The 27,075-nt window shown below is 34.7% G+C and overlaps 3 protein-coding genes across 10 annotated transcripts; all 3 read left to right on the top strand.

The window, feature by feature from the left end:
• Positions 1-1,255: 1,255 nt before the first annotated feature.
• LOC111441075 (signal recognition particle subunit SRP68-like) lies at positions 1,256-8,281 on the top strand. 2 transcript variants are annotated; one of them, XM_023077984.1, is made up of 14 exons: positions 1,256-1,435; positions 1,602-1,698; positions 1,868-1,934; positions 2,081-2,191; positions 2,509-2,704; positions 2,861-2,946; positions 3,756-3,951; positions 4,913-5,024; positions 5,936-6,060; positions 6,165-6,371; positions 6,507-6,616; positions 7,028-7,157; positions 7,261-7,410; positions 7,693-8,281. In XM_023077984.1, the coding sequence occupies exons 2-14, from the start codon at positions 1,626-1,628 to the stop codon at positions 7,912-7,914; spliced, it is 1,785 nt and encodes a 594-aa protein (XP_022933752.1). In that variant the 5' UTR covers positions 1,256-1,435; positions 1,602-1,625; the 3' UTR covers positions 7,915-8,281. The 2 variants fall into 2 exon arrangements, with proteins under 2 accessions (XP_022933752.1, XP_022933753.1); XM_023077985.1 differs by having other exon boundaries at positions 7,264-7,410.
• An 8,053-nt stretch (positions 8,282-16,334) lies between these two features.
• Positions 16,335-18,196, top strand: LOC111440862 (protein LATERAL ROOT PRIMORDIUM 1-like). 2 transcript variants are annotated; one of them, XM_023077683.1, is made up of 2 exons: positions 16,335-17,452; positions 17,737-18,196. In XM_023077683.1, the coding sequence occupies exons 1-2, from the start codon at positions 16,864-16,866 to the stop codon at positions 18,081-18,083; spliced, it is 936 nt and encodes a 311-aa protein (XP_022933451.1). In that variant the 5' UTR covers positions 16,335-16,863; the 3' UTR covers positions 18,084-18,196. The 2 variants fall into 2 exon arrangements, with proteins under 2 accessions (XP_022933451.1, XP_022933450.1); XM_023077682.1 differs by having other exon boundaries at positions 16,336-17,452; positions 17,731-18,196.
• A 1,741-nt stretch (positions 18,197-19,937) lies between these two features.
• On the top strand, positions 19,938-22,755 carry LOC111441175. 6 transcript variants are annotated; one of them, XR_002710088.1, is made up of 3 exons: positions 19,938-20,255; positions 20,531-21,825; positions 22,472-22,755. XR_002710088.1 is itself a non-coding variant. In XM_023078134.1 (2 exons), the coding sequence occupies exons 1-2, from the start codon at positions 20,074-20,076 to the stop codon at positions 21,744-21,746; spliced, it is 1,398 nt and encodes a 465-aa protein (XP_022933902.1). In that variant the 5' UTR covers positions 19,938-20,073; the 3' UTR covers positions 21,747-22,148. The 6 variants fall into 6 exon arrangements, 3 of the variants coding, with proteins under 3 accessions (XP_022933902.1, XP_022933904.1, XP_022933903.1); XR_002710087.1 differs by lacking the exon at positions 22,472-22,755 and adding an exon at positions 22,393-22,418; XR_002710089.1 differs by lacking the exon at positions 22,472-22,755 and adding an exon at positions 22,171-22,338.
• Positions 22,756-27,075: the final 4,320 nt, after the last annotated feature.

Here is a 27,075-nt window from a genome sequence, read left to right on the forward strand (position 1 = left end):
TAAGTTCTTTAATATATATTTATGACGGAAAAAATTATTGAGTGTATTTTTGTTTTGAAATTATGATTTTAAAAAATGAGATAAAGAAAAAAATAACGAGACCCATTCAAGAAAGATACTCGTGAGTTGGGTTAGGTCAGACTGAGACATATTTAGGTTCATATTATTTATTTAAAATTTTGTTTTTAATAAAGGTAAAATGTTAGTCCTAAAATATTTATTTATTTATTTTCAAACATTTAATTTAATTTGTAAGTCAAGTACCAAAGTAATTATAAAATAATAATAATAAAAAAAAAATATATATATATACACACTGATCCTCTCATTTATAAAATCTTTATTTATTTGAACTCAGCTATCTCAAATAAATTCATGACCTAATTCGATTGAGTTTTTCAGATCATCAAGTTTTATGAACACCCCTGCAACTTGATAAGAGACTTAAAAATGAACATTTGGTTTTAGACGATAATATAATCCTTCAATGTTTGACTTATCCTCAGTTTACACGAATCAGTGTCTTCATCTTGGTTACCAACATGCCTCCACTTGGTGTTACATGCTTGTCAAATTAGACGTCGTAATTTATACCTCTAAGAATGTCATTATCATTGAGTTTTTTTCCATTCCAGAAAGACAATATGACTTAAAATAAACGTTAAAGAGTGTGTGACTTAAACTCTTGACTCGTCGACTTTTAACTAGCAATTTTGAAGTCTATCTAAAATTATATGAAATTTTTTTTTTGCAATTGTAATTATCGACCTCTGACTAACGAAGAATATAATGATTGACATTTTCAATCTAGATTATTCTCTATCGATTGTACGGGAGAATCAGAGATATCCATTTATCCCACAAAGTCTCGAAATCTCCTATTAAATAGAAAATGGAGAGGGAGTAAGAGATTTTTCTCATTAGATAAACCGGGCCAACGGAAGGATTATATTCTTGATCCTCATCCCCGTCCAATTCTCTGCCTAGTATCTATTTTTTTTTTTTAACATATAAACACAAATAAATGTATATATTTTTTTGTTACAAATTATTCATATATCTAAGATTTTTAGTTTATGATGGTAATATTATTCACTCACGTAAAATTTATTTTTATTTCAATCTTATGTAAATTCTAAACATTTTTTTTTTAATTTTAAAATTTTAGAAATAAATATAAAATTTAGGGATATTTTGATTAATTTAGGGATATTTTGATTAATTTAGGGATTTGGAAAGCAGCTGCATTTACATTGGATCATTCTCCAAATTTCATTGATTTTTGGTGTGGCGTTGGATTTTGGTCCGTAAAACCCAATTGGAAAAGGCTTTCAAATTAGAGAACAGTGCGAATCACAGGGCAATTCAAGGATACGCAGCAGCCGTTGCCACTTCCCACAGATCATCAGCGCAATTGTGCAGAGACCTTCATAGGGTAAGTTTCCTGATTACCCCGCCAATGTATGCCAGATTCCGATCCCCGAGTCCCGTCTTAGCAGTTTTCCGGCTGGTCTAGTCTGAATCCGTGGATGTCGCTTCTTTCATTGGCTACTGTTTATCAGTTTCATGATCTGATGGGTGTCTTTCGTTTGTTTTTTAAGGCTCTGGTTGCGAAATAGAGCCAAATGGCGTCCATGGAAATTGACAGCGCTAATTCCAATGCTTCTGACCCTGATAATCCTAGATTTTCCATTAACGGTATGCCCATGTCAATTTTGAAGTTGTTTAAGCTTTTTTGGGTTTTAAAACTGCGCCTGGTGTGTTCATTTTGTCCATTTTTATCAGCTGTGGCTAAATTCTTCACGTTAGACTAAACTTGTTGGATGCTGATGGTGGTTTATCTGTTGTTTTTATTTGTTTTTCGAAGTATTGCAGCTCTTGAAATCTGCCCAGATGCAGCATGGATTACGTCATGGAGATTATACTCGCTATCGGTTTGTGTCATTTGGTTTAATTGATAAATTTTGATGCTGTTTTTTAGTTTCTTACTTCCAATTATGCTAGCGTTGATAGTGTTATGAATTTCTCCTTATTGCGTAGGCGGTTGATTTTTGGTAGATTTGATCTTTTTGATGTGTAGGAGATATTGCACAGCTCGGCTAAGGAGGCTATATAAATCTCTGAAGTTTACGCATGGCCGTGGAAAGTACACCAAACGAGCCATAACTCAATCAACTGTTACTGAAGTCAGGTTTGTCCCATTTAATAGTTTTTTAATGCCGAGAGTAGCATAATTTTGTCGAATATTTACATGTTGCTTCTATACTCGCCCTTTTTTTGTTTGCGCTTCAAAGCAGTCTCCTCCTGTTACTGATTAGAAAAATACTCTAGATATTGTTAACTAGATGGTCAATGATGTCTCCCCTTAATGTACACTGATTCTAATGAAGTGGGGAAGGAAAAAGGAAGGGAAAGAAGATGGCGAAGTGTTAATTTATTTGAGCATTGTCTGTGGCTGTGTTAAATTCAACAAAGTTTAAAACTATCAACCTTCTGGATTTAAAATAGGTTTCTCCATGTGGTTCTTTATACGGCGGAGAGAGCATGGAGTCATGCCATGGAGAAAAGGCAATTACCAGATGGTCCAAATGCACGTCAGCGTATCTATTTGATTGGTAGGCTCAGAAAGGCAGTAAAATGGGCGACTCTCTTCGCACAATTGTGTGCAAGCAAGGGAGACTCAAGAACATCTTTGGAAGCAGAGGTTTGGTCCTAGTTTTCTTCTTATGGAATATATGTTATATATGATACTCTTTTAACTTCGAAATTTTAGAATTACGTCTTCATGAAGAGTGATTTTTCATAATTTTTTTTTTTTTTTTTTGTTTCTCAGCTGATAATTATTTGTTCATATATGTAGGCTTATGCATCTTATATGACTGGGAACTTGTTGTTTGAACAAGATCGGAATTGGGACATAGCATTATTGAACTTCAAAAGATCTAGGTGCTTCCTTGTATTTTCTCGATCTTTAAATTCCTTCTTAGAATGATCAACTAATTCTTGCATTACCTTCTTTTTAAGGGTTAATATGCATTATGCAAAATTTTTTGCTCTATGGATGTTTTACTAGCTATTTTTGTTTATTTATTTATTTTTCTGTCCTCTATATTAGAAAGGTCAAAAATCCCTTTGAGAGATAATGCCACTGTCATACTAGGAAAGTCTGGAAGACTCATTTAGAAGAGACTTTGGGATTGAATTGGGTTTAGTACCTCTATTCAAGCTTTAATTCCCACAAATTTGCATATAAATTGTTTTGATTTAGATGGCTGGTACACTGTGTTGACATCCCGTAATTCTTCCCTCTCCTACTCTTTTCACTGAAAGTAATATTTTGTTCCAACCAAATTTCCCAAAAAATGGCCCTAGAAGCATTAAGTGAAAAAGTTCGCATCTTTTCTTTGAAACTTTTGACCAAAAAGGAGAATATGAATGGCTTTCGTGATCCTTGAAAGTTGGGTAAGCTGACAGCAAAAGGATCATTAAAGCTTCAGTGTGTAATTGCAACTGAGGAAAAGGCGATTAGCATTCTTATTCATACTGTTGAAGATCACCGTAGGATAATGCGAAGACAATTACATATCTATGATGTATACTGTTATCCATTTGTAAAGAATCAAATAATTGTGAAGGATACATCTTATAGCAATAAAATTTGTAAAGCACACTTGATCTCTTAAAGGCCCTGCATTGTTTATCATCTCATTTTGATTTAGATAACATGATTAGCTAATATTATGTTTACCTTTCAGAGCTGTTTATGAGGAACTTGGGAAAGTAGGAGATCTAGAGAATCAAGTTTTGTGCCGTGAACGTGTGGAGGAGCTAGAACCTAGTATAAGATATTGCTTGCACAAGATTGGCAAGTCAAATATCCAGGCCTCTGAACTTCTACATATTGGGGAGATGGAAGGCCCTGCTCTAGACCTTTTCAAAGCTAAACTAGAGGTCTGTTTGCTTGCCTTTTACTTTCAAGTTTATTCATTTATCATTTTTGTTCAGATTCTTATTTATTTGATTTATAAGCATTGCATATACAATGTATTTATGTACGAGCACCATAAATTAAACAATTTTACTGAAAGAGATCTGTCAGCTAACAAAAATCTCAGACTCATATTGGTTTTCACAGTTTATAAGAATTCAATTCTCTTGTTGATTTCGGTGTTTCCTTTTCTGCAAAGTTGTTTTATTGTCAATAAAGTTATCTATTAGTTTTCAAGAAAGCGTTGTTTGAGACTTTGGTTTTGATTTAATTGATTCCAGACCAACTTTTTGCTTTAAAAGTGTTCTGGCTTCAACGAAGTTTTTTTTTATTTAGTTTGGAGAGGTTTTCGCCCAAGGACAAGTTTGAGTTTTTAGACTAGATTCTCTCATCTCCCTTTCTTTTAAGACTTCAGTATAGGCATAGATCTTTGTGGTTAATGGTGGTGGACCTGTGGTTGTTATACCTTCACTTTCTCAATGGAAGCTTGGGTTTTCATAAAAAGAGAAAAAGGTAAAAAGAAAATAAAAACCTTGTATCTTCATTTTGGTATCCTGACACGGGTTTTTTCCCCAGTAGTTAGCAGACAGTAATCTACAGTAGTTGAAGTCAAATGACCAGTTTATTTAATTGTGGATTTCAAACAGAGGTTATCTATAACTGTAGTATACTTGTTTTTGATGTCTGTCTATTTGTTGTTAGATAGACCGTAGACCTAAGAACATTGCTTGTTATAGAAAACATAAGACAACAGATAATCACAGGAATATCCTTCAACTGCCTACTGCTTGATCTATTAAAGTTTCATAATCGTGGCATTGATTTTCTCTTGTTTTTTGTTTGGTTAATCTGATAATGTTTTTACTCTTTTAGTCTATTAGTGGTCTTAGCTTATGTTATAATCTTGTACATTCTTGCTTGTAGGCTGTCATGTCGGAGGCCAGATCTCAGCAGGCTGTTTCCATGACCGAGTTTCATTGGCTTGGTCATAGGTTTCCAATATCCAATGCTAAAACTAGAGTTTCCATATTGAAAGGTTGGTGTTCGTTTTAGCAATCGTTTAAATATTGAGATATATGATGATTTTATTGTGTAGGAACTTAGATGCTAGTAACCAGAAATTTAATGGCCTGTTTCTTATATGCTCCAATCAAAGAGGTTTGTTTCCAAAACTTATAGATGCAATATTTAGTTTGTCCTTTGGTAGAAATTCTAGAAAAGAGGGGTCTGGGGAACAGTTTAAGATAGGATAAAAAGATGACTTTCTAAGTGAAGAAACTTCTATGTATCTGGAATAAGATGACTACTTTAATCCTTTCGGTTATTGATTAATATCTCTGTGGATTTCGTGTCCCTATTGCAATCAGTTCTGGGTTTTAGACTGGATGTAGTGTTGATGGGGACGGTGAAGACTAACTCAAAATGGTAGATAGTATTACTCTTTCGGCCTATTTAAACCAAGAAAATATGGATCTTAATGAGAACGTTAGTATGGCAGAAGTTAATACCTCAAATTGGGAAAGAGAACACTCCACTCCTTGTTCGAAAGGAATACTAAAGGCATAGCTTACTTTTGTTATTTACTTGATCTAATGAAAGTTACTACTTTCCTGTATTCTCTCTTAATTAATTGGCTTTCTGTTTGCTATCATCTATTCTTCTTTCCCATGCGATAACTCCCACTGATATTCTCATTTTATTTTACTTGGCTACAATGTATGTATGTTCCAGACGTTTGCTGGTATCTAGATTCTGGTTTTATATTGCTTACACCGAAGTGTTTGGCTAGATAAGTTATGAAGGAATATGTTGTGAAACCTATTCCTGTAGAATTCCTTATTATGTTGTATTTGCTAGAATCTGTCGAAGGCATGCACCTACCATCAGGTTCATATTTTCACTTTTGTCATCCAGAATTCCTAATTATGTCTGCATGAAATTATCCAGCTCGGGAATTAGAAAAGGATTTGCAAGATTCAGCAGATTCACTTCCAGCAGAAAAAAGATTGACCATTTTTGATAAGATCTTTACAGCATACCATGAGGCAAGGAGCTCTATTCGCAGTGATCTGGTATGTGGAAGATTGACATTAGACTTCCTTTGAATTGTTCTAGAGTTTGCATCTCTACTAATTCGATCTTCCAGACTTATGTTGCCAGTGTTCTGTTTGTTTAGGTCAGCGCTGGAAATGCTGAAAATGTCAAAGATGATTTAAGTGGGCTTGATAAAGCTGTTAGTGCAGTGTTGGGCCAAAGGACAATTGAACGCAACCAGTTATTGGTGAAAATCGCAAAAAGTAAGCTTGTTAGGCGCCACGATGAAAAAAATGAGAAAGTTACCAAGCCGGAGGAACTTGTTCGCTTGTATGATCTTTTATTACAAGTAAGCAGTTTTATGTATTCTTATATTCTTTTTCGTGTTTCTGTCATTGGATGCTCGACCACAATTAGAGGTTTTTCAGGAGTTAGTAATAGCTTTTACAATTTATTTATTGGTTATTATTATTATTATTTGCAGAATATTGCTGACCTTTCTGATTTAGTCAGTTCGGGAAGAGATAGGAAGCCAGAAGAAGTGACATTTGCTGAAGAGTGCTCACTTAAAAGTATAGCTTTTCGTGGAGAAAGGTTTCTTCCCTTGAATTCTTTATCTTTCTTTCTGATCAGAAAAGCCTCCATATTTACATTATGATCTAGCATTTTGCATTCTAAATTATCTGTTCTGTTCTTCGTAATCATTGAAAATTTGCTCATAATGCGCTATATTCCCAACCATGTTCCTTGACCTCATAACGCCTTGCTTTTAGCTGTATCCTGCACCTTGTTTGTTTTACATTCCCTTGTTTTCTATTTAACCTGCCCAGTTGGTATTATGCCTGGCAACATAAGTTGTCATTACTCACTCAATTATGATAGTTGTCATAATTATTTTTGTCTTTTGTTCTTGATAGTTGTCATTACTCACTCAATTATGGATTAATTGATGTTTGCTGGCACTAATTTACCGTAAATGATGGGTCGTCCTCTATGTATTTTCAGGTGCTTTTACTTGGCAAAATCATACAGTCTGGCTGGAAAAAGAGCTGAAGCTCATGTACTTTACTGCCATGCTCGCTCCCTTGTCGAAGATGCCATACAAAAATTCCGTTCGGAAAATATCAGTGACCCGGTATGTGTATCATATAGAATAGTCTGGTATCATACTGGTCAGGAGTCTGGACTTTTTGCAAGTATACATTTTGAAAGAACTTCGACTGAACCTTTTGATACAGAAGATTATCGAAGAGTTGAAGACATTGATTGAGGAATGCAGAGCTAACAGTTGTATTGAGCATGCAACTGGAATCATGGAGGAGATTAAGGCTCCGGAGAATCTATCGAACAAGATCTCGAACATGTCATTAACTGGAGCAGAGAAGAAGGTATTGATTGTGTTCATTCTATTTGCCTTTTCCTTTTTAAGCTGGAACCAGATTGAATGAACTTGAATTGCTTGGTCCTGGATGCAATAATACTCCCTCGTAGAAGAAAATCATGTCTTCAATGAGTAAATCTTTGAGCATTTTGATTGATTTCCTGTTGTATCGATACACCAAATTCTTATTTCTTCCTAGCCAAGTCATGTTTTGGCGAGCACATGTTCTATATTAGTTACATCTTCCTGGCTGCTAACATCTATGAAATCCATCTTCAAAATGTTGCAGCCGGTCAAATACCTCCTTCAGAGCCTCGACAACTATGAGTCTGTGATCGCCAATTCGAATACCAAGAGTGCTCCACGCATTGAAGCCTTTCCTCCCGCCTTTCAGGCGATCCCCCGGAATCCCATTGTTCTGGACCTTGCTTTTAACTTCATTGACTTCCCATCTCTTGAGAATAGAATGAAAAAGGACAGAAAGGGCTTTATCAGTAGGCTATGGGGATGAGCTTCTTCGGCAAGGTTTGGTTTTCTTTGCTGCCTGGTTTTTGTTTTGCTGGTGGATACATGAATATAGATACAGAACTTGGTACTGATCCTTTAACAACTTCCCAGCCCCCCTTGTGAATTCTGGGTCACGGTTGGAAACTAATGACTGTTTGTTTCTTGGTTTCTCTCGGATGTGTAGCAAAGATATAGGATCAATTTTCAGGATTTTTGTTAGAGCCTGCTTGTGACTGTTGCAGATTACACATTGTTTAGTATCTGATTTTTGCTAATAATTTTGAGTTCATTGTGGATATTTTAGGCGTTGATTCGAAAATTCTGTCACGATACAGTTATTTACCACACCTATGAGGATATGATTAAATTGATATGGCTATGATAAGCTACCATTACAAACACCTTGTCTCGCTAATCAGCTGGCAGTCCCCATGCCCTGCCATAAAAAAACCTACAAAACCCTTGTGAGCTTTTGATTGGAGAATGATAGCAATAGTTTCTTTTTGTTATGCTGCATGGCCTCTAGCTCCGTAGATCACCTTTTGCTTGTTTGGGGCTGTATTTTTTTCCGAGCGTTTGGTTTTCGAAGATGTAACAACCTAAGCCCACTGCTAGCATATACTGTCTTCTTTGGCCTTTTTCTTTTGGGTTTTCCCTCAAGGTTTGCTAGCTTGTCTTCTTTGGACTTTCCTTTTTAGGCTTCTCCTCAAGGTTTTAAAAACGCGCGTGATAGGGAGAGGGAGAGGGAGAGGGAGAGGTTTTCATATCCCTTGTAATAAATGTCTCATTTCCCTCTTCAACCGATGTGGGATCGGGATCTCACAGTAAAGTTCCTTCTCTATCTCTGCTCTATCCAAAATAAAGGGAGATTTTTGTGGCAAGTAAGCGTCTTCTGTTTTGTAGGGTCCACATACGAGAAAAATATAAAACTTTTAAGAACGGTTGATAAATGATATTTGGCCCCTTGTTAAAGTTTATGTTTCTCTTTTTATTTGAATGAAAAATCCTTTTTGTAATTACTCTTTAGGTCTCATTTTTCTTGACCGAATGGGGTCCTTATCTTTAATATATCTCTCTCTTTTCACAGGTCTAAATTAGTTTGGACACCCTTGATCACTTTGTGTTTTCCATGGTAGTTTCCTTTGTCTTATTCATTTGATTGTGAACTAGGTGCCATTATCTTTTTACGTGGCTACAAATTGGAAGGCTTAGCCTTGTTGGAACAAATGTGTGCCCATAAATGCATGCCATGAGCTCTGATGAACCCCAAACACTTCGGCCCCAGCCTACAACCCCTGATGTTGATGCACCAACTAGAGTCCAATGCTGAGTTTGACTTAGACCCTTTTTACTCTAACCACTTTTTAAAAAGTTGTTCGCCACCGTTTACGTGTTTTGGTTTTCATTATTGTCTCCTAAAAAGACGTTCTCAAATCAATCTATTTCTTTGCTATTCACAGGGTTTCTTGTAAAGTGTCATCCAACAGGGTTTCTTATATTCAAACTGGTCTTGGTATAAATCACGAGCAACCAAAAGAAAGATTCTAGGGTTTACATGTGTTTCTCACAACTACATCGTTTTTTTTTTCTTTTTAGACGGGTACAACTACATCGTATAGGATAGCTTATAGGTATTACGGCTTTAGAACACATGATAAGTGCATTCTTGACCCATTTTCATGTTTATTTTTTATAGTTTAAAAGATGGCTAAATTCCCTCATTCATAGCTAGAAAGTCTAATCAATTAATACATGTAAGTGTCCTAGGTTAGAGGAACATAAAGGTTTAGTCATATAATTAAGATTATCTAATTTCTAAGGCATAATGTATATAATCGTTCCTCACGGTTAACAAAGAACGATAGAATATCACTTTTGAACTTTAAACTTTCAAAGAGTAACAATTTAATCTTTAAACTACCGTTTGTAATGATTTAGTCCGCGAATTTCTCATATAGTAGAAATTAGCTCTAGACTTCAATATATAACAATTTAATCTTTATCATAAAAATTATTGTTAATTTGTTACTCACTGAAGTTTAGAAACTACATTTTTACCAATTAAGAGACTAGAATAAGACTCGAACGGAACTTTAGGTCGCAATGACATTAATACCCCTACTTGATTCATTAAACTGTTCAGAGACCAAATAAGACCCGAACGCAACTTTGGGTGGCAATGACATTAATACCCTTACGTGATTCATTATGTACTTTTGAATATTGTTTTTAGTGAGACTCTTCTTGAAGAGTAGTTACTATCTTCATGACAATACAAACTTCAATTATTTCTCAACTAAATAAAAGTGCAATTATTTCTTCATCAACTTTACATTCAACACAAATTTCCATAATTGATTCATTAAGTTATATGATTATTACTCTAATACCCGTTGGATAATGTAGCTATTACTCTTAACCACGGGGTACTCCTAAAAGTTTAAGGGTGGTCTCGGAACGTTTACATTTTGTTGTGAATCTATCAAATCATTCTCGGAGGAATTCCGACTTGACTTTTCTTTTCATAAAAAATAGAAGATAAAACCAATAAATTTTTTTTTCTTCTGATTTATTTCTCGTCAATTCTTATATGAATTTTCAAGTGGACGAGATCAGTCGAGTGGTCTCCCAATTGCAATTTCTTTTAATTTCATTTTCATTTTTTCGAATTGAATTGGATAAAATTAAAGGTAAAATAGACCCGTTAAAAGAAAAATTAATATATTTTTGTTTTTTCCTTTTCAAATCTCTCATAAAATCACAAAAATTAATTATTGAAATCTACGTGTAGTAGCTGGGCAGGGCTACATTGGTCATAGGCCGGTTTGACCGGACCCACTATATCCCTTTGACTCTCTTTTTCTTTTTGTTTAATTTTTAAAAATAAGTTTTTAATAATTTTGTTCTTTTTTTAAAAAATTCATTTTTCATTGGTTTACTCAATCATTTTGAATTTTGAATTATTCCCTAAATTAAAACTCATTTAAATAATTTACCACTCAAATAATTGAAATAGAAAAAATAAATTTTAACCATGCATTAATGGTAAAAAAAAATTATTTATTTTGAATAAATAATTGAATTTGAGTAAATGAAAACTTTATTTATTAATTAATATGGAATAAACCCTCACAGTAATTTATTCCATTATAATTTATTTTTATGTAAAAAAATTTAATAAATAGATACAATAAGCAAAGTTGGAAAAGTGGGAATTTACCATGGGTAAAGAAAGAAAAGGTAAAAAAGTAAAAAAGACAAGAAGTTGGGAAGTTTGAGGAGAAAAGAAAAAAAGACAGTTTGAATTTGGAAGTATGGTCTCTGGGGCTTATGTTCTTCTTATCCTCGAACTCTGCTAATGTTTTGTGCCCGACACCACTTCACTGCCATAATCCATTCTCTCTTTCTTTCTCCGACCAACCCCATCATTACGGAACAAATTTATCGAACTCATCTAAACCTAGTTTAATGGATTCACGTAGTCTCGTCTCGACTCATATTGTAGGTGAGAAGTTCGAATCTTTCACCTCCAATGATATAGTAGCTACTTTTCGTATATGATTCATGGGCGTGATGAAGTGAACTCAACTATAGGTCAACTGGTTAGAAGCATGTTGTCAGACGTTTAGGGCTAGTAGCAACCTACAATCGGATCTGAGGATGGGTCTTTAGAGTTGGCTCACTCTCGTGGGATTACGATCTCTCCACTCGCACGTATTGTTGAACTCTTAAAAAGTAAATTCTTGTAAAAATTTTAAACCGAGTCTAGATGACATGATGAATATTCATCCAAAAAGGAAATTGAACTCTATATGATGCCTCGTCGGCTTCAACTAGACCTTCATATTTGTACACCAAATATTGATGTTTACTTATGAATTTGGAATTGTTCTGGCTTTCGTTTGATAAGTACTTGGTTGCCTCACCTCGAACAATAAATTATTGCCAACATTTTTTTTTTTTTTGAGGAAACGTACGTTTTTTATGCATCATTAAGTTGATTCTCGTACACAATAGGATGACCATCCTGAAGAAGGATGTCACCCAAGGAAAAATCAAATGCATCGGTCTCTACTTCAAAGGGTTTGGTCACATCAGCAATTTTGAGTGTCGGTCCATCCATTATTATCCTCGTCAACTCTTCAAAGGTAGTTTGAGCCTTTGGAATTCAACAATAACTATTCTTCTTCTTCAGCAGGTCCGTTAATGGTCTTGTCCTTTTCGAGAATCCTTCGACAAATCATTGATAGTAATTTGCTGATCTAAATAAAGAACATAACCTTGTGGCTAAAGTTGATACCTTCTAGTCTCATATGGCTTCGATCATATTGTCTTCCCTATCAATTTTTCCACACACTCAGTTACATATAATTAATTTTACCTTTAACTTTTCAAAAGACAAGTGGTAAGTAAATTTGATGTTCTTCCATCGTTGGGTTATAAACCACAATATTGCAAGGAACTACTAGAGCTCGATAGAAATTCGAGTGCAAAAGGTAGTTAGGGCATGGGTGAGACCAAAGGGCTCGATAGAAATTCGAAGGTCTTATAATCAGATGCATCGATCTCTCAAAATTCTTCACCTATCGAACCCCATGGTAGGACTTAAGCTTTAGGACCTTTACCTTATTGAATTGAACCACGTTCTCTACTAGGGTTTGGTTTCTCATCTAGAAGTTATCTAACCCTTTGACACCCTCCTCCATGTGAGTACCAAAACTCGTCGAGCTATCCCTACACATGGAAGCCACCAGATTGTGTGACTTTGTCTTCCAAAATCTCAACCATCAACCTCAACTCTTAGACCAACATCTCGTCTAATGACCATCTATTCTATCAATCTTGTCAACTTCAATAGCAATCTATCCAAGTTCGATTCTTAATATTGAACACTGTCACAGACTCCTATCTACTCTTCGATTTCAACCAATCGATTAATGTGGGACTTGCCCAACTGCTTAGTCGTGGACACAAGTCTATTAATTCTATTTTTATGAGTCCACTCAACTCTAATACCAATCATCACCACCACACCTCTTCGAAACCTACGAAGAGATTGTTCACTACTTACTCTCACCTTTAGATAAATCAACAGACTCAAATTTAGATCGTCAGTCGCACAAATGACTTATCTGGTATCCTAGAAAACAGTATTAGACATCAGAAAGTTATTGATATTGTATAACTAGGGAGCATTAAGAGAATATCTCGGTTGATGAGCTGATAAGCCAAATGGCCGACCTGCATGCCGTCTTGTTGTCCCTGCGTTGCCCCTAAAGTTAAACGCATTGTTTTGTTCTTAGTTCCCTCCACCTCCTTTATTCTTTTTTTAATAACTTCTTGTCACATTCATTTATTTTCTAATTAATCATTTATAAATATTTTCGAAACACGTACGTCTACCGCTGTGTTTTAAGATAAAGATGACATTTTATGAAAGTTTAAATGAAGTATTTCTGCATTCAATATTTATAATAGTAGAAAATTTCGGGTCGTTACTCATATTGTGATAATATATGATAAGACAACACTATAGATATGTGATGTAACAGTCCAAGTCCACTGTTAGTAGATATTGTTCTCTCTCGGGCTTTCTCTCAAAAATTTTAAAACTCGTCGGCTAAGGAGAGGTTTTCACACCCTTTTAAGGTCCAGCGTCCTCGCTGATACTCATTAGAACAAGAATAAATTGAATCGAGGTATCTATAATAGCTTTTGACTGCAATAATGAAGAACAAAAAAAAGGGAATTTTCATATTCATGGTATTATTGAAAGTATAAGAAACTTGTTCACAAAATTCAAAGTTTGAATCAAAGGGAATTTTCAAATGAAATTGAATGGCTTGAATGTGAAGAACATGGCTATAAACAAAAAGATGGGATATTTAGATTCTTTTTCCTTTTCAATCTTTGCTTCGTCCCATCTTATTGGGGATCTTGTAATTTGATTCATGCTTTATATGCTTCATTCATTATAGTTTTTCAAAACATAATGTTGCAATGATTCCTTCATCTATGGCTCATATATGTTCACTTGTTACTAAAGTTTCTCGACCGACACTATAGGATGCATATCAACCACAATGTTCGATCGACACTTCACCTCTTCGAAGATTAGTTATCTTGAAATGACTCAACTTCTTTATCGGTCATGTCAAATCTTTTAGTCAAAATCACTATTACCTTCATTGATTCGAGACAAAAGGAGAGAATAAACCGTGAAACGAAAAGAATGTGAAAAGAAGAGTTATCTGGATCCCACATCAATTAGAGATGAGAACGAAACATTCCTTATAAGAATGTGAAAACCTCTCCCTAATAGACTAACAGTAATGGGTCAAAACATATAGTATCTACTAGCAGTTATATTAATCTTTTCACACCATATGTTGTTATGAGAACACGATAAACTTGAAGATTTTTGAAGACCCACCCACCACCCGAGAACTTGGCTTGATTTAGACCTAAATGTAAGAGGTCGTAACGAAGAATGACATAATAAATCCAAGCCCACTGATTATCGACGCCCTTGTTTAAAAGCTTAAGAAACATATACACGAGCGGAAAGTCTAGACCCGTGTATAATTTTTTGGTTTTTTTCTCACAAATTATTTACAATGTTTTCTTGATTATCTCGGAAATATTTGAATTTTAAATTAAATAATAAATAGCGTTAAAAAAATATATAAATGATTGAGTAATTATTTAGTGAATCATTTCTTAATTAATGATCCAACGTCCACAAAATAAGTTTAAAGTTACCAACATATATTATTTTCCTCACAATTATTGTGTATTTATTTACTACAATAATTATTATTTATGAAAATTATAATAAATGGCCTTAAAATTATAGAAAGGGATGGAGTTTCACTGAATTTGGTCTCTGTTCTTAGACAAAAATTCATTTCTCAGGACAGGTAGACCTAATGATAGAGGAGAGAGAACCCTATTTAAATTAATAAAAATATATTTGAAAGTTAATTTTTTAAAAAATAAAAAATATATTTTCACTGCTGGCGATGAAAATGGTTAATATTTTATTTAAAAAATACGCTTCAACTTTTAAAAAGTTTTAAAATACTCCGGGACTTTTTAAAGTATTTAAAAAATTCTCTTGAAAATTTTCTAAAAACTTGAAAATACTTTTATTGTTCGTATATTTATGGAACGGTTAGTACCATGGTATGAGCTTTAAAAAATTTGTAGATGATTTATGAGGTGTTGGACGGATTCTGTCTGACTTTTTTATTTTTTAAATTTAATGGGTATTTTTTAATTTTTTAAAGAGTTAAAAAAGATTAATAATTTTTTTAAAGGGGGATATTTTTGAAATTTTTGAAAAATTTAGGAAAATATATTTATAAAGTGTAATGAGAAAAAATAGCATTAAATTTGAATTTAAAAAACAAGGCCACATCAACATTTCCACGTCACCATTTGTCTTTTCAATGACCCTTTTGACCATTTTATTTTTGTTGGGGAGTTATTAATGAAAATGCCACGTCAGTATTTGGCCCTTGAAGGACCAATGTGGCAATTTTGTTTTTTTTTAGGGAGCAATTAATGAAAAAAAAATAATGATAGAGGTCAATTCGAGAAAACGTAAAATGTTGAGCTTCATAACATGGGAATCAAAACAAATATCAATGGTTGGACTGATTTAAATATCCAAAATGTAATTTTAAAATATTTTAAAATCTTGGTAAAAAGTTCTAATTTTAACCCGTTAAACAAGAATAGTCGATCAAATTAGAAGCGATCATGTCATATATAATAGAAAACCTCGAGATTGAAATATTTTATTTTTTGTTCAACCAGAAGAGCTATACTTAAATGGGTTAAGATACAAAAAAAACGTTACCATGTTATAGGACAATAGTTGCTCAAATTGACAGTCTGACTCAAGCCAGCTCTCGTAATTTGTAGATAGCATTTTTGGCTTGTTTAGAACTACCCACTTCATTTTTCTCTATTATTCACAAAACCCATTGCCCATTACCATGTTTTTTATAATAAGAATGACCGTGTGGACATTACTCTCTACGGCAAGATATCAATAGGGGTGGAGCAATTGGATATAACCCATCTCGATCTTATTTAGTGTGAGATCCCACATCAGTTGAGGAGGAGAACAAATCATTCTTTACAAAGGTGTGAGAACCTCCCTCTAGCCTACGCGTTTTAAAAACCTGAAGGGGAAGTCCAAAAGAGAAAAGTCAGAGATGACAATATCGGTTAGCGGGTTACAATTAGCTAACATAAAGAAATTTCTCCAAGCTTCCTCCCTCGTTATGAATTCCGAGTGGATCAGATACTCGTGGGTTAAATAGACATATGAATCATATTCAAACCCTAATGCAAAGTATAGAAGAAGGTAAGAAACAGCATGAAAAGTAAGGGAAGAAATGGGGAGTAGAGTGGTGGTACAAGTATACAAGTACTTGGAGACACAAGGATTGTTAGAGACATAAAAGTAGAGGAGGAGAAGGAGAGAGAATAGTCGGCGATGCCATTAATGGGTGCACATACTCTGAAAACAATACCACTTTTTGCACAACAAACAAATTCAAATGCCTCCATAAACCAACACCCTTCCTCTCATCTCTCAATCCAAAATTGCTTCTCTCTCTCTCTCTCTCTCTCTCTCTCTCTCAATTTCTAGCTTTTTAGCTACAAACATTCATATATTTCTGCTTAGAATCTATGTTTCTGTCAGTTCCTCAGTATCCAACATCCTCTTAGATCGTTTTAAGATCTTAATTTTAGATTAGGAGAGGTTTTTGCTTACAATTAGGGTTTTTTTTTTCTCGCCGGAGATTCATCAGCTGTGGCTGCCGCACGCCGCCTTCCTTCCGATTCCGGTGCCTTTGCCGATTGGGTGGCTCCTCCCACCGCCGATGATGAACTTTCTCTCGGTTTCAATTCTGCTGCTGCCGTACCGGTTGCTAGGATGTGGCCCTCCACCTCCTCCACCAGACCTATTGCCGGTGCGTATGGCCACACGGCACCACCGCCGACGGACATGGTGGGTCTCATGGCCTCTGGCTATGGAGTTGGCCTTAGTGTTTTGCCTCTTCTTACTGGTCTTGCGCCGTCGAGTGTCGGAATTGAAGAGACTAATTTGATGATCAGCCGCGGCGGCGATGGCGGCGGCGGAGGTGGTGGGGTTCAATTTCATGGGAATAATTTTGATGGGTTTGGGTTTTTGGGAGGTGGGTCGAGCTTGAATTCCGGCGTTGGGACTTGCCATGACTGTGGGAACCAAGCTAAGAAAGACTGCAACCACCGCCGGTGCCGGAGTTGCTGTAAAAGCCGAGGTTTTGACTGTGCTACTCACGTGAAGAGCACGTGGGTTCCAGCAGCCCGGCGGAGAGAACGCCAAGTACTGAGCGCCGCCGCCGCCGCCGCCGCCACTGGTGGGACTTCATCGGGATCCACCTCCGGCGGGAAGAAGCCGAGGCTCATTGCATCACAAACAACCACCAATTCTCACACTTCCACTTCCAATACTCCAACACGAAGCTTCGACACTTGCTCAGGTGATATAAAATCTCCAAACCCTTTCTAGATCGAAATTGCATTTTCATCCCTCGATTTTTCAAACTATTTCATTTCGATCCCGATATTTTCAAATATTATACTTTAATCCCTAAATTGTGATAATTTAATCATTTACGCTCATAAGCTTCCATGAATGTCTATCTACGTTAACAAAAAAAAACGAAATCTGCTAATTTTAAGAGTCAGATGAATCATGTACTAAAAACATGCGAGTTTCGAGTAGAAAATAAAATAAGAGGTCTTTGTCTTAATGCAGCTGCAGATATGAGTTATAAAAGGGCGAAAAAGCTGCCGGAACAAGTAAGAGCGCCGGCAGTGTTCAAGTGCGTCCGGGTGACGGCGGTGGAGGGTGGCGGTACCGGCGGGAATGAATATGCATATCAAGCCGTGGTGAAGATCGGCGGCCATGTTTTCAAAGGCTATTTATACGACCATGGAGTGGAAGCTAGAGAAGGGTTTCCAATGTTGTCGGATTTGCATCTGGGAGGAGGCGGAGATGGCGGTTCAACATCGTCACCGATCATCGACCCTAGTGATGTTTATGGAAGCTCCGCCGGGCGCGGTGGAGGATTGGCTGGGAGTTCCGGCTATGGTAATCCAATAAATTGAGTTACTTTTGTGTTTGTTGAGTTAGTTGGATCCATATTTAAACATGTTGGATGTTTTGTTTTAGCATTTGAATTTGTTTAGTGGGGAAATAAGAGATAGGAGCCTTTACTTATGGTTTATTTTTATTTGTATATTTACATTGCATACAAATAAATAGATTCTATTAATATTTTTAAAACAATTTTAATTTATTTTAATTTGTTCTTCGTTATAAAATTTTCTAACCCAAACAATTTTATTAAATAAGAACTCAGCCCAATCATAATTTTCGTTGGATTCAGTTATTAAGTTGTTGAAGTCATTTATTTAAATTTTTGTTTTAATTTGTAAAATATTTATATTTAATTTAAAACTCAATTTCAATATATATTTAGAAAGATTACAAGAATAAATTATCAAAAAGAATTATTACGAAATTATTTAAAAATAAAATAGACATATGTCTATATAACTATATTTTAAGTAAAAAAAAATATATATACATATATATATATATATTAAAATTAAATTCAGGTTGTTAGGTTTAACCGAATCTAACGGTAGTAAAACCTATAAATCTAGCAAATCCATAAAAAATTTTATTTAAAATCAACCCATCTCATAAAAATTTTCATTTATTTAAATCTTCCAAATTCAGATAAGTTCATAATCCAACCCAAACAGAACAGTTGGGTTGGTTGGATTTTTCAATTTTGTGTTTGCATTCCCGGACTTCAATAGTGTGGTCACTTACTTCAGTCATGTGCTACTTCTATTTTTCAGGTAAGGCAAGACACCCATTTATGATTGACGACGACATCGCAGGTAAAAATCATGGCACATGCGTAGGATAATTGTATTTAAATTGTTAGTATAAGGCATTTTTCAATTTTAATATTTACTTTATTTTATTTAATATTTTGGCTGCTTTAAAGACTTTTTTAAACACGTAGGTTCATGGCAATGTTTTAGACATGTTTTAAGATAAGAGATGATGTTATAAAGATGATAGCAGACTTTGGGTTAGTAGAAATCTAGGGTTGTTATACAAGATATTTTTTTAAACACAATAGTAACAATAATAATGAAAATTTTTAAAATTTAAAAGTAAATACGGTTCAAAGTTCAAATGTATTTTTGAAACAAAGAACTAGTGGTGCCATCTAAAATGAATGATAAATATATTTTTAAATTTATATACATTATGAAAAAAGTTAGTATTAAAAATATTTAGTAACTTCTTTAATGACGTCAGACATACACTCGTGCATAACAAAAACATACAACAGCTTTGTGGGATCTAAACTTGAGCAGTATAAATATGTCATTTCTTTTCTTGTGGTCGAGTGATCAACAAACCTCGGACATACCAATTATATGGTAGTGTATAAATAGGAGTTCTAAAAGATATCATTACACCTATTAATCGGAATCGGTACCAAGCTAGTGGAGTTGAGTCGAGTCACGTTTGTGAGAAGTGTTTTAGAAAATGTGAGCGAGAAAATACATTGAAAACAAATTTAAAGAAATTAATATTATAAGCTAAAAAAAAGTACTTTAATAGCATATAACTTAGGAATGAAGAATTGACAACTAGTCACATACTGTTATAGTATAGTGTGGGGCCTTTTAGCTTTGAGGGGTATAGAAAGGGTCTAGAACGAGCATGTTGCCATGAACAATACGTCTTGGACATGCATAGCTATATCTTCGACATGCGGCCATAGACAACATGCCTTAAACAAACATGACTAAAACACCGTGCAAGTTGCAAAAATGTTAACTTCATAACACATGAAGCTACTCATATTGGAACCATGTAAGTTGCAAAAATGGTGGTTGGATACCAATCTTTTCCATGAATGGCTAACACGGAGCTTAGAATGGAGTAGGTGAGCGTCGTGGGATTTGATTCACCCGCGCAACATTGCGAGACCGAGTGGAGTTGGGACCGAGTGGGGGCCTCCAATTGCCTCAGTGGAACCAATTATCGCCGGAAGTGGAAGCCGCAATGTCAAGCAAGAACAAACGCCCCGAAACCTCCAAACACCAAAAACCAAAACCAAAAATCTCCATCGCTCACCCACCCCTCCTTCCTTCCTTCCTTTCACCAAAAACCTTCAACAGCTGTTCATACCAACAACCCTCAATCATCACCATTCCCGTCGATTTACTCTCTGTTTTCCCTTTCATGTAAGTGTCTCTTTCTGATTTTGCGATTTCTTTGATGAATTTTGGAGAAATTTGTGGGACTCCAAATGGACTCTGTTTTCTTCAGATTCTCGAGTTTTGATTCGCTTTGTCTTGTGATGGATTCGTTTGTAATTGATCTGTTGTCTTGTTGATTCGTGTGGAGAAGTGATGAATTCTTTTGATGAGATTTCTGGGTTGCAATACGATATGTTTTCAAGGAACATGGATGCTTCTGAGTCTTCTAGGGTTCTTGAAATTTATGTTCATCATGCTAGGAACATTCACAACATATGCATATATGAAAACCAGGATGTTTATGCAAAGTTTTCCCTCACTTATAATCCTGACCAGACCTTGTCCACTAGAGTCGTTCAGGGAGGTGGGAAGAATCCTGATTTCAATGAGAATTTGAGGATGAAAATCACTCAGTTTGACTCTGTTCTCAAATGTGAGATTTGGATGCTTAGTAAGGCTAGAACCTACTTGGAAGATCAGCTTTTGGGGTTTGCTTTGGTCCCTCTTTCACAAGTTCTTGGTAAAGGGAAAGTGACTGAGAATTATAGTCTCTCTTCCACGGATCTATTCCATTCCCCGGCTGGGACGGTACGGTTGAGTCTGTCTTTGGATAAATCATTGCCTGTTGATGAGTCGAATTCGATATCGGATGTGCCTGTATGTTCGTCGATATCTTCAGAGGTTGTGTTGTTGGATCCAGCTGAATATTCTAGGATCGAATTCCCTGATGTTAATGTGGTGATGGAGAATAAACAAATGGTGTCTGAGTACTTTGATTTGGCTAGAAATAGTTCTTGTTCGAGACCTGGAATTGCCACGTTTCTTCGTCTTGGTGTGTCGCCTCCCCAACCAGCCTATGACTTTGAAATGACTGCAAATTCTTCTAAAGAATACCCAGCTGGATCAGTTTCACCAAACAACAGCAGCATTCAAAACTCTAGCTTCTTAAGCTCCACGACGACGAGTTTGAGTGATGATAGAAACTCTGCTGATTCTGTCGAAAAGAAAGCACGTTTGTCAGGTGCATTGTTGAATTCTTTCGATACTTTTGCCGTTACTACCGAGGCTGGAAATCGAGTCTCTGGTCCTTGTCCGGACACTTCAATTTCAAGGAAGAGTGGCGGGGCAGCAGAGGAAAATGAATCAAAATTTTCAAACAAGGAAGACAAGATTAACATAAAAAAGGAAGGAAATATCCCTTCTGTTCAATATGGTCGGGTGCTTTCAGCTCCATTAGGGAACATTAATCTTGAAACTGAGCAGTCTGCAATGCAGCAGCAAATTGTGGACATGTACATGAAGAGTATGCAGCCGTTTACAGATTCTTTGGCAAATATGAAACTTCCAATGGATCTCAATAAGCCCGAGAATGAACACCGAGGTGTTGTGATTCAAAACCATGATACGAAACCAGAAACCGATCAAAAGAAAAAGGACGGATCCCGAGTTTTTTATGGTAGCAGGGCATTCTTCTGATAATCATAGGTGGTGCAAATTTGACACTTCTATCAGGGTATCAGGAGCTATTCAAACTTCCCTGGCTTCACATCAAATGGTATTTATAACTAATCTCCTATACTATTTTTTTAATCTTTTTAGCATGCAACTCTCCTTAAAAGAGAGTATTAGTTCTTAATATCTATTCTAAATCATCTGTCATAGTCTTGGCTACGATGTGTTATGAGTTACTTTTCGCAGAATGTATAGAGTTTTTCATGGTGATTGTATCCAAACAAGCTGTACTAACACAGTGTGTGAGTATTATTATTAATTTGTAAGTAACTTCGTTGCTAGGATCGAAAAATGCATACCCATCCAAACATGGCTATCTTGGTTGTTGTGAGACCTAAAACTTGACATTAAATTTCAGTTTTTTTTTTTCTTTTTTCTTTGTACTCAGTATGTGCATCACTTTCATACACTTAGTTCTATGCATATCACTTTTATGCATATGGAACTCACTAGACGAGCATCACTTTCATACTTCTTAGGCTTTGTCGAGTATGCATCACTTTCATATTTAAGTGGTATCATTTTCACACACGGACCCTACATATATCAATTTCATTTTTCACACACTGACCTTACATATATCAATTTCATATCAATTTCATGTTTGTAGGGCACCCGTAAGAGTATAGAATCGAAGGAAAATCGTATAGATATTTCATGACTATTAATGAATTGCACACATGCATGAGGTTAAGCATGTAGAAATTATTGTTGGAGAGAGGGATGCGAGTCTTAGGCAAGGGCGACAAAAAGAGAGTCCCGAGGGGGAGAGGAAGAGAAAAAAAATATATAAATAAGAAAGATCACTGCTGAGGTGCGCAACGATCGGCTATTGCAAAAATCCAACAACTATGAGGACATTGCACATGTTGATCGACGAAATGCAAATGGTATCAGCGAGAAACAAAGATTGGCAAGCGACACCATTAGCAATAAAAGAAGAAAAAAAGGTCACTCAGGAATGGTGCAACATGAGGCCTAATAGAAGAAAAAAAGGTCACTCAGGAATGGTGCAACATGAGGTGCTCGGGTGCTGCCGCTGCAACAAAACGAGATGGAAGTATCCAAAGGTGAGGAGGTTGATGGGAACAACTTACTCAATCCTCCCCTCAAAGTGCACCATAGAGCTTCTGTGAGGCCTCCTTCAAACAACCTCTTCTTAATTGAGGTTTGACTCCTTTTGTGGATCCCTCAAACAAACTCCTTCGGTAGAGCCTTCGAACAGAGTACACCTTCAGTTCATCATTTGAGAATTCTATTGACATGACTAAATTAAGATAGAGCATGACTCTGATACCACTATAGGAACAACAACCCTCCACACTAGTATAATATTATCCCTTCTGAGCATAAGCTCTTGTGACTTTACTTTTCGTTTTTCCTAAAGGTCTATTACCAATGGAAATAGTATTCCTTACTTACATACCCACAATCTTCTTCTTAGTTAGACAGTGTGGGACTCCAACATCCTCGACAAAGGATGCCTTGAGCTAAGAGGTCTAAGTAGAACTAGTGTTTCTATGTGAAGGAAGTCGAGCCAAACTCAACCCGAAGATAACTTAATTGACTCATTGCCCCAATCACTCATTAGAGAAGGGAAGACAAAAGAAGAAAGGCTAAAAGAAGGTATGATTAAGGTTGTTGAAATTTATGCCATTGGAGTGGAGTTGTGGGGCAGGTAGAGGCCATGTTTTGTCTACACAAAGTGCTTTCATGTTTGAAAGTGCAATGGAAAAGGTGCCTAATTGTTTGTATTGTTAGATTAGAGAAAGGAATCCAAAGCAATTTAGCTACTGTTTTGGAGTTAAGAAACATCATAGCATGACTCTCTCAATGCCTTTATGGAAAAGTGAACTTGACTGTGGGCTGCTTTTTCTCTGTGCATTTTGTTCTTTGATTTGTTTGTTTGTGGCTTCTTCCTCCTCTCCCACCAACTTCTACTGGTTTGCCCATCCCTTAATTGAATTTGGTATGGATTCTTTGTTTGAATTAGACTATTGAACTATGTTCAGGTTGATTTGCTTCTATGTTATGATAGCACTATTTATGGCTTTGTTCTATAGCCTTCTCAACAGATACTGTCATTCGTTTATCAGTCTCCTACTCACTTGTAAAAATGTTATAATAAGATAAATATTTTCTTACTTGTAAAAATGTTATAATAAGATAAATATTTAAAAATATTTAGTAAGTGACTCCACTATCAGGATAAACAAATGCAAACATATTCAACTATGATTTCATGTTTTGATGAGACCTAAAACCGAGTTTACGACTTTAGGTTAAAATTTTATTTTGTGGGCGGATTTTGATACAAGTTACTTCTCTACACATAACTTATGCACATACATGATGTTTTATTTGGTGAATATCTCGTTTTTGTAAACCCTAGGTCTACATATAAGCTTATGCACTCTCACACAGTGATCTATGCACATACATGATGTTTTATTTGGTGAATATCTCGTTTTTGTAAACCCTAGGTCTACATATAAGCTTATGCACTCTCACACAGTGATCCCAGGAAGATACAGGACCCAAAATCATTCTTATAATCCATGCTCAATGTACACACATGTAGGAGGTCCCACATAAAAATTAGTCGTGTTGTAGGATGGTACATACAATACTATCATAATATCATGACATGCGTCCTCTACAAAGCTAATATATGTAATCACGACATTCTGTCATTCACCTCAAAAGTCATAAGCATGGTCGGTCATATCATTATCATTATGGTCCTGAGAATTATATACATGGAAGCATAATACATCAAATAAAACATATATTGTCATATCAATATAACAAGACATATGGTAAACAACCATAATTTTAGAGGAACCGATAAACTAATCCAATCCATAAAGCTTTTTTATTAACGGACTTAACCCAAACTATATAGATTGGTTGGATTTTTTGAGTCATCAGGTCTATTTAACCTCGGGAAGGTTAGATATAAGTATAAAGATTGAAAATGGATTGAAATTTTGGGTGAAATAATTAATAAAATTAATGGTTATGACTAAAATATATATTTTTAATAAAATGATTTAAACACAAACAAATTGAAAAAATATATATATATATATTTAAAAATTATTTAGTGGGCTATCTAGTAGGGTGCTTGGGCCTTGAGCAACAAACCCAATTGCCTAGGCCCAGTTCTTGACTTTTTGAGCTATCACTCGCACGTGTGAGCCCCAAACTCTGTTCCCTTTCTGCTCATTCACACGTGTTAAAGACAACTAATTATTTGTTCTAAACCCTTTTTAGATAACCTTTTTGATTTTGTCGATAGAAATATAACTTAATTGGCTAAGATACATATAATCGATAAAATATCAGAAATCGAACTCTGACTTTTACCTAATTTAGCGAGTAGTTTAAATTATTGCACTCTCAAATGTTACTGAAGTGAAGCGTAAAATAAAAACATTTTAAACTTGCAAGTGTCGAGGAGAGAGAGACAGTAAAGTAATTGTAATGATTCGAGAGCGTTACCCAAAATGTCTTTTGTCACATGAGTTTGTACAGTGATGTCTTAATATAATGTTAAAACGCTCAGGTATAACATCTCACCGCTATACTTTGGAGACTCCCTCAATTTCACATGAAATTCGAATCAAATAAAATTGTCGCTGAAGAAGACAGATTCACGAACACGATCATAATGAAAATTATAATATCCTTTGTTTTGAGATTATACAAATTTGGTTCACGAATACACCCCAAAATGAATGTACCCAAGAATCTTGCACACTTTCAGGAACAACACTTCCGAATTTATTTATTTATTTATTTATTTATTTATTTATTTGATAATGTAAGAGAAAAAAAGATCTTTGTGGAAGGAATAAAAAAATAAATATTTTATTATTTTTTTGAATTTAGTTCTTATCATCCCATAAATAAATATATATACATATAACTTCGAGACCGCCACAGAGTGGAGAAACTGCTACACGAAGTTTTTTTACAATTTTTAATCATATCTTAAAGATTCTTTGGTTCGTGCCAATATCCAACCTCCCTACTGTTACTATATCTTACAGTGGACCATCAGTGTTTCGACGTTTTGACTTCCAAAAAAGATAAGGCTGCAAAAAGCAATACGACACTTTATATCTCATCTTATAGCCTTTGAAATTTGTGTTTCGATTAAGTAGATATTATGTCGTTAAATCTTATCATTAGTGAATTCTAATATTTACCAACAATCTAACGACTAAATTAACAATATTAAAATATAAGGAACTAAATTGAAAAAAAAATACAATGGCACGTGAAAGTAAAAATTCAAACCTCTAACCTTATAACGAACGACGAATATAATAATGATATATTTAATGTATATTATAAATATAATGGTAGGGTAGATACATGGAATAATGCAAAAAAAATAATAATAAATAAGTAATAAATATACATGCATTTGGTCCATGTGTTTGGCCGTACACTGCCTCCACCACCAACATTATTGGAGAAACCCTCCAAAATCTGAGGGACCTTATCTCCACGTGGCACTGTTTTTTTTTTTCTCTCTTTTTTCCTGTTTTAAATTTTAGATTTTACCGTTAGAATCTTTTAACTTTTTTTTTTATTTGGTAAAAAAATTGTGATGATAGTTGCAAATTCTTTATTGCAAAAAATGATAATTTTTATGATTTTAATTTTTTTTTTATCTCTATGGTTCGTATTTAATTTAATTTTGTTTGTATAGTTTAATCCAAATTTTATGAATTGTCTTTTTGTTAATCGTGATAATTTTAAAAGATGGCTCTAAACTATAATATAGAAATATCTATTTGACCTGTGGAGTCGAGACTCCGAGTGATCTATTTCAAACTGGGTGAAAAATGGGAAAGAGAGCACGAATAAATTTCTCTATTTAGCAAAATAAATTTAATAAAATTATCTTTCATTATATTTTTTCTTATGAAATATTATTGAAGTAAATATTTTTTAAATAGAAATTATCCATTAAAATTTTATTTGTAATGGACGAAAAAAAAATTGAGGTAACTGATTCTCACAAAAAAAAAAAAAAAATTTATAATTTTTTAAGATATAGATTGAAATAGGTGGTAGAGACAGAGACGTAAAAGACTTTCTTATCTTAGTCGTGTTGATATATCTACTAATATAATATATTAGTTTGAGTTAAATATAAAATATAATAAAGTTTATATTATATTTTATATATATATATATATATATATATATATATATATATATATATATTTTTTTTTTTTTTTTTTTTTTTTTTTTTTTTTTTTTTTTTTTTTTTTTT

Source organism: Cucurbita moschata, unplaced genomic scaffold, assembly GCF_002738365.1.
Source record: "Cucurbita moschata cultivar Rifu unplaced genomic scaffold, Cmos_1.0 Cmo_Scf00003, whole genome shotgun sequence".
NCBI classification, from domain to species: Eukaryota; Viridiplantae; Streptophyta; class Magnoliopsida; order Cucurbitales; family Cucurbitaceae; genus Cucurbita; species Cucurbita moschata.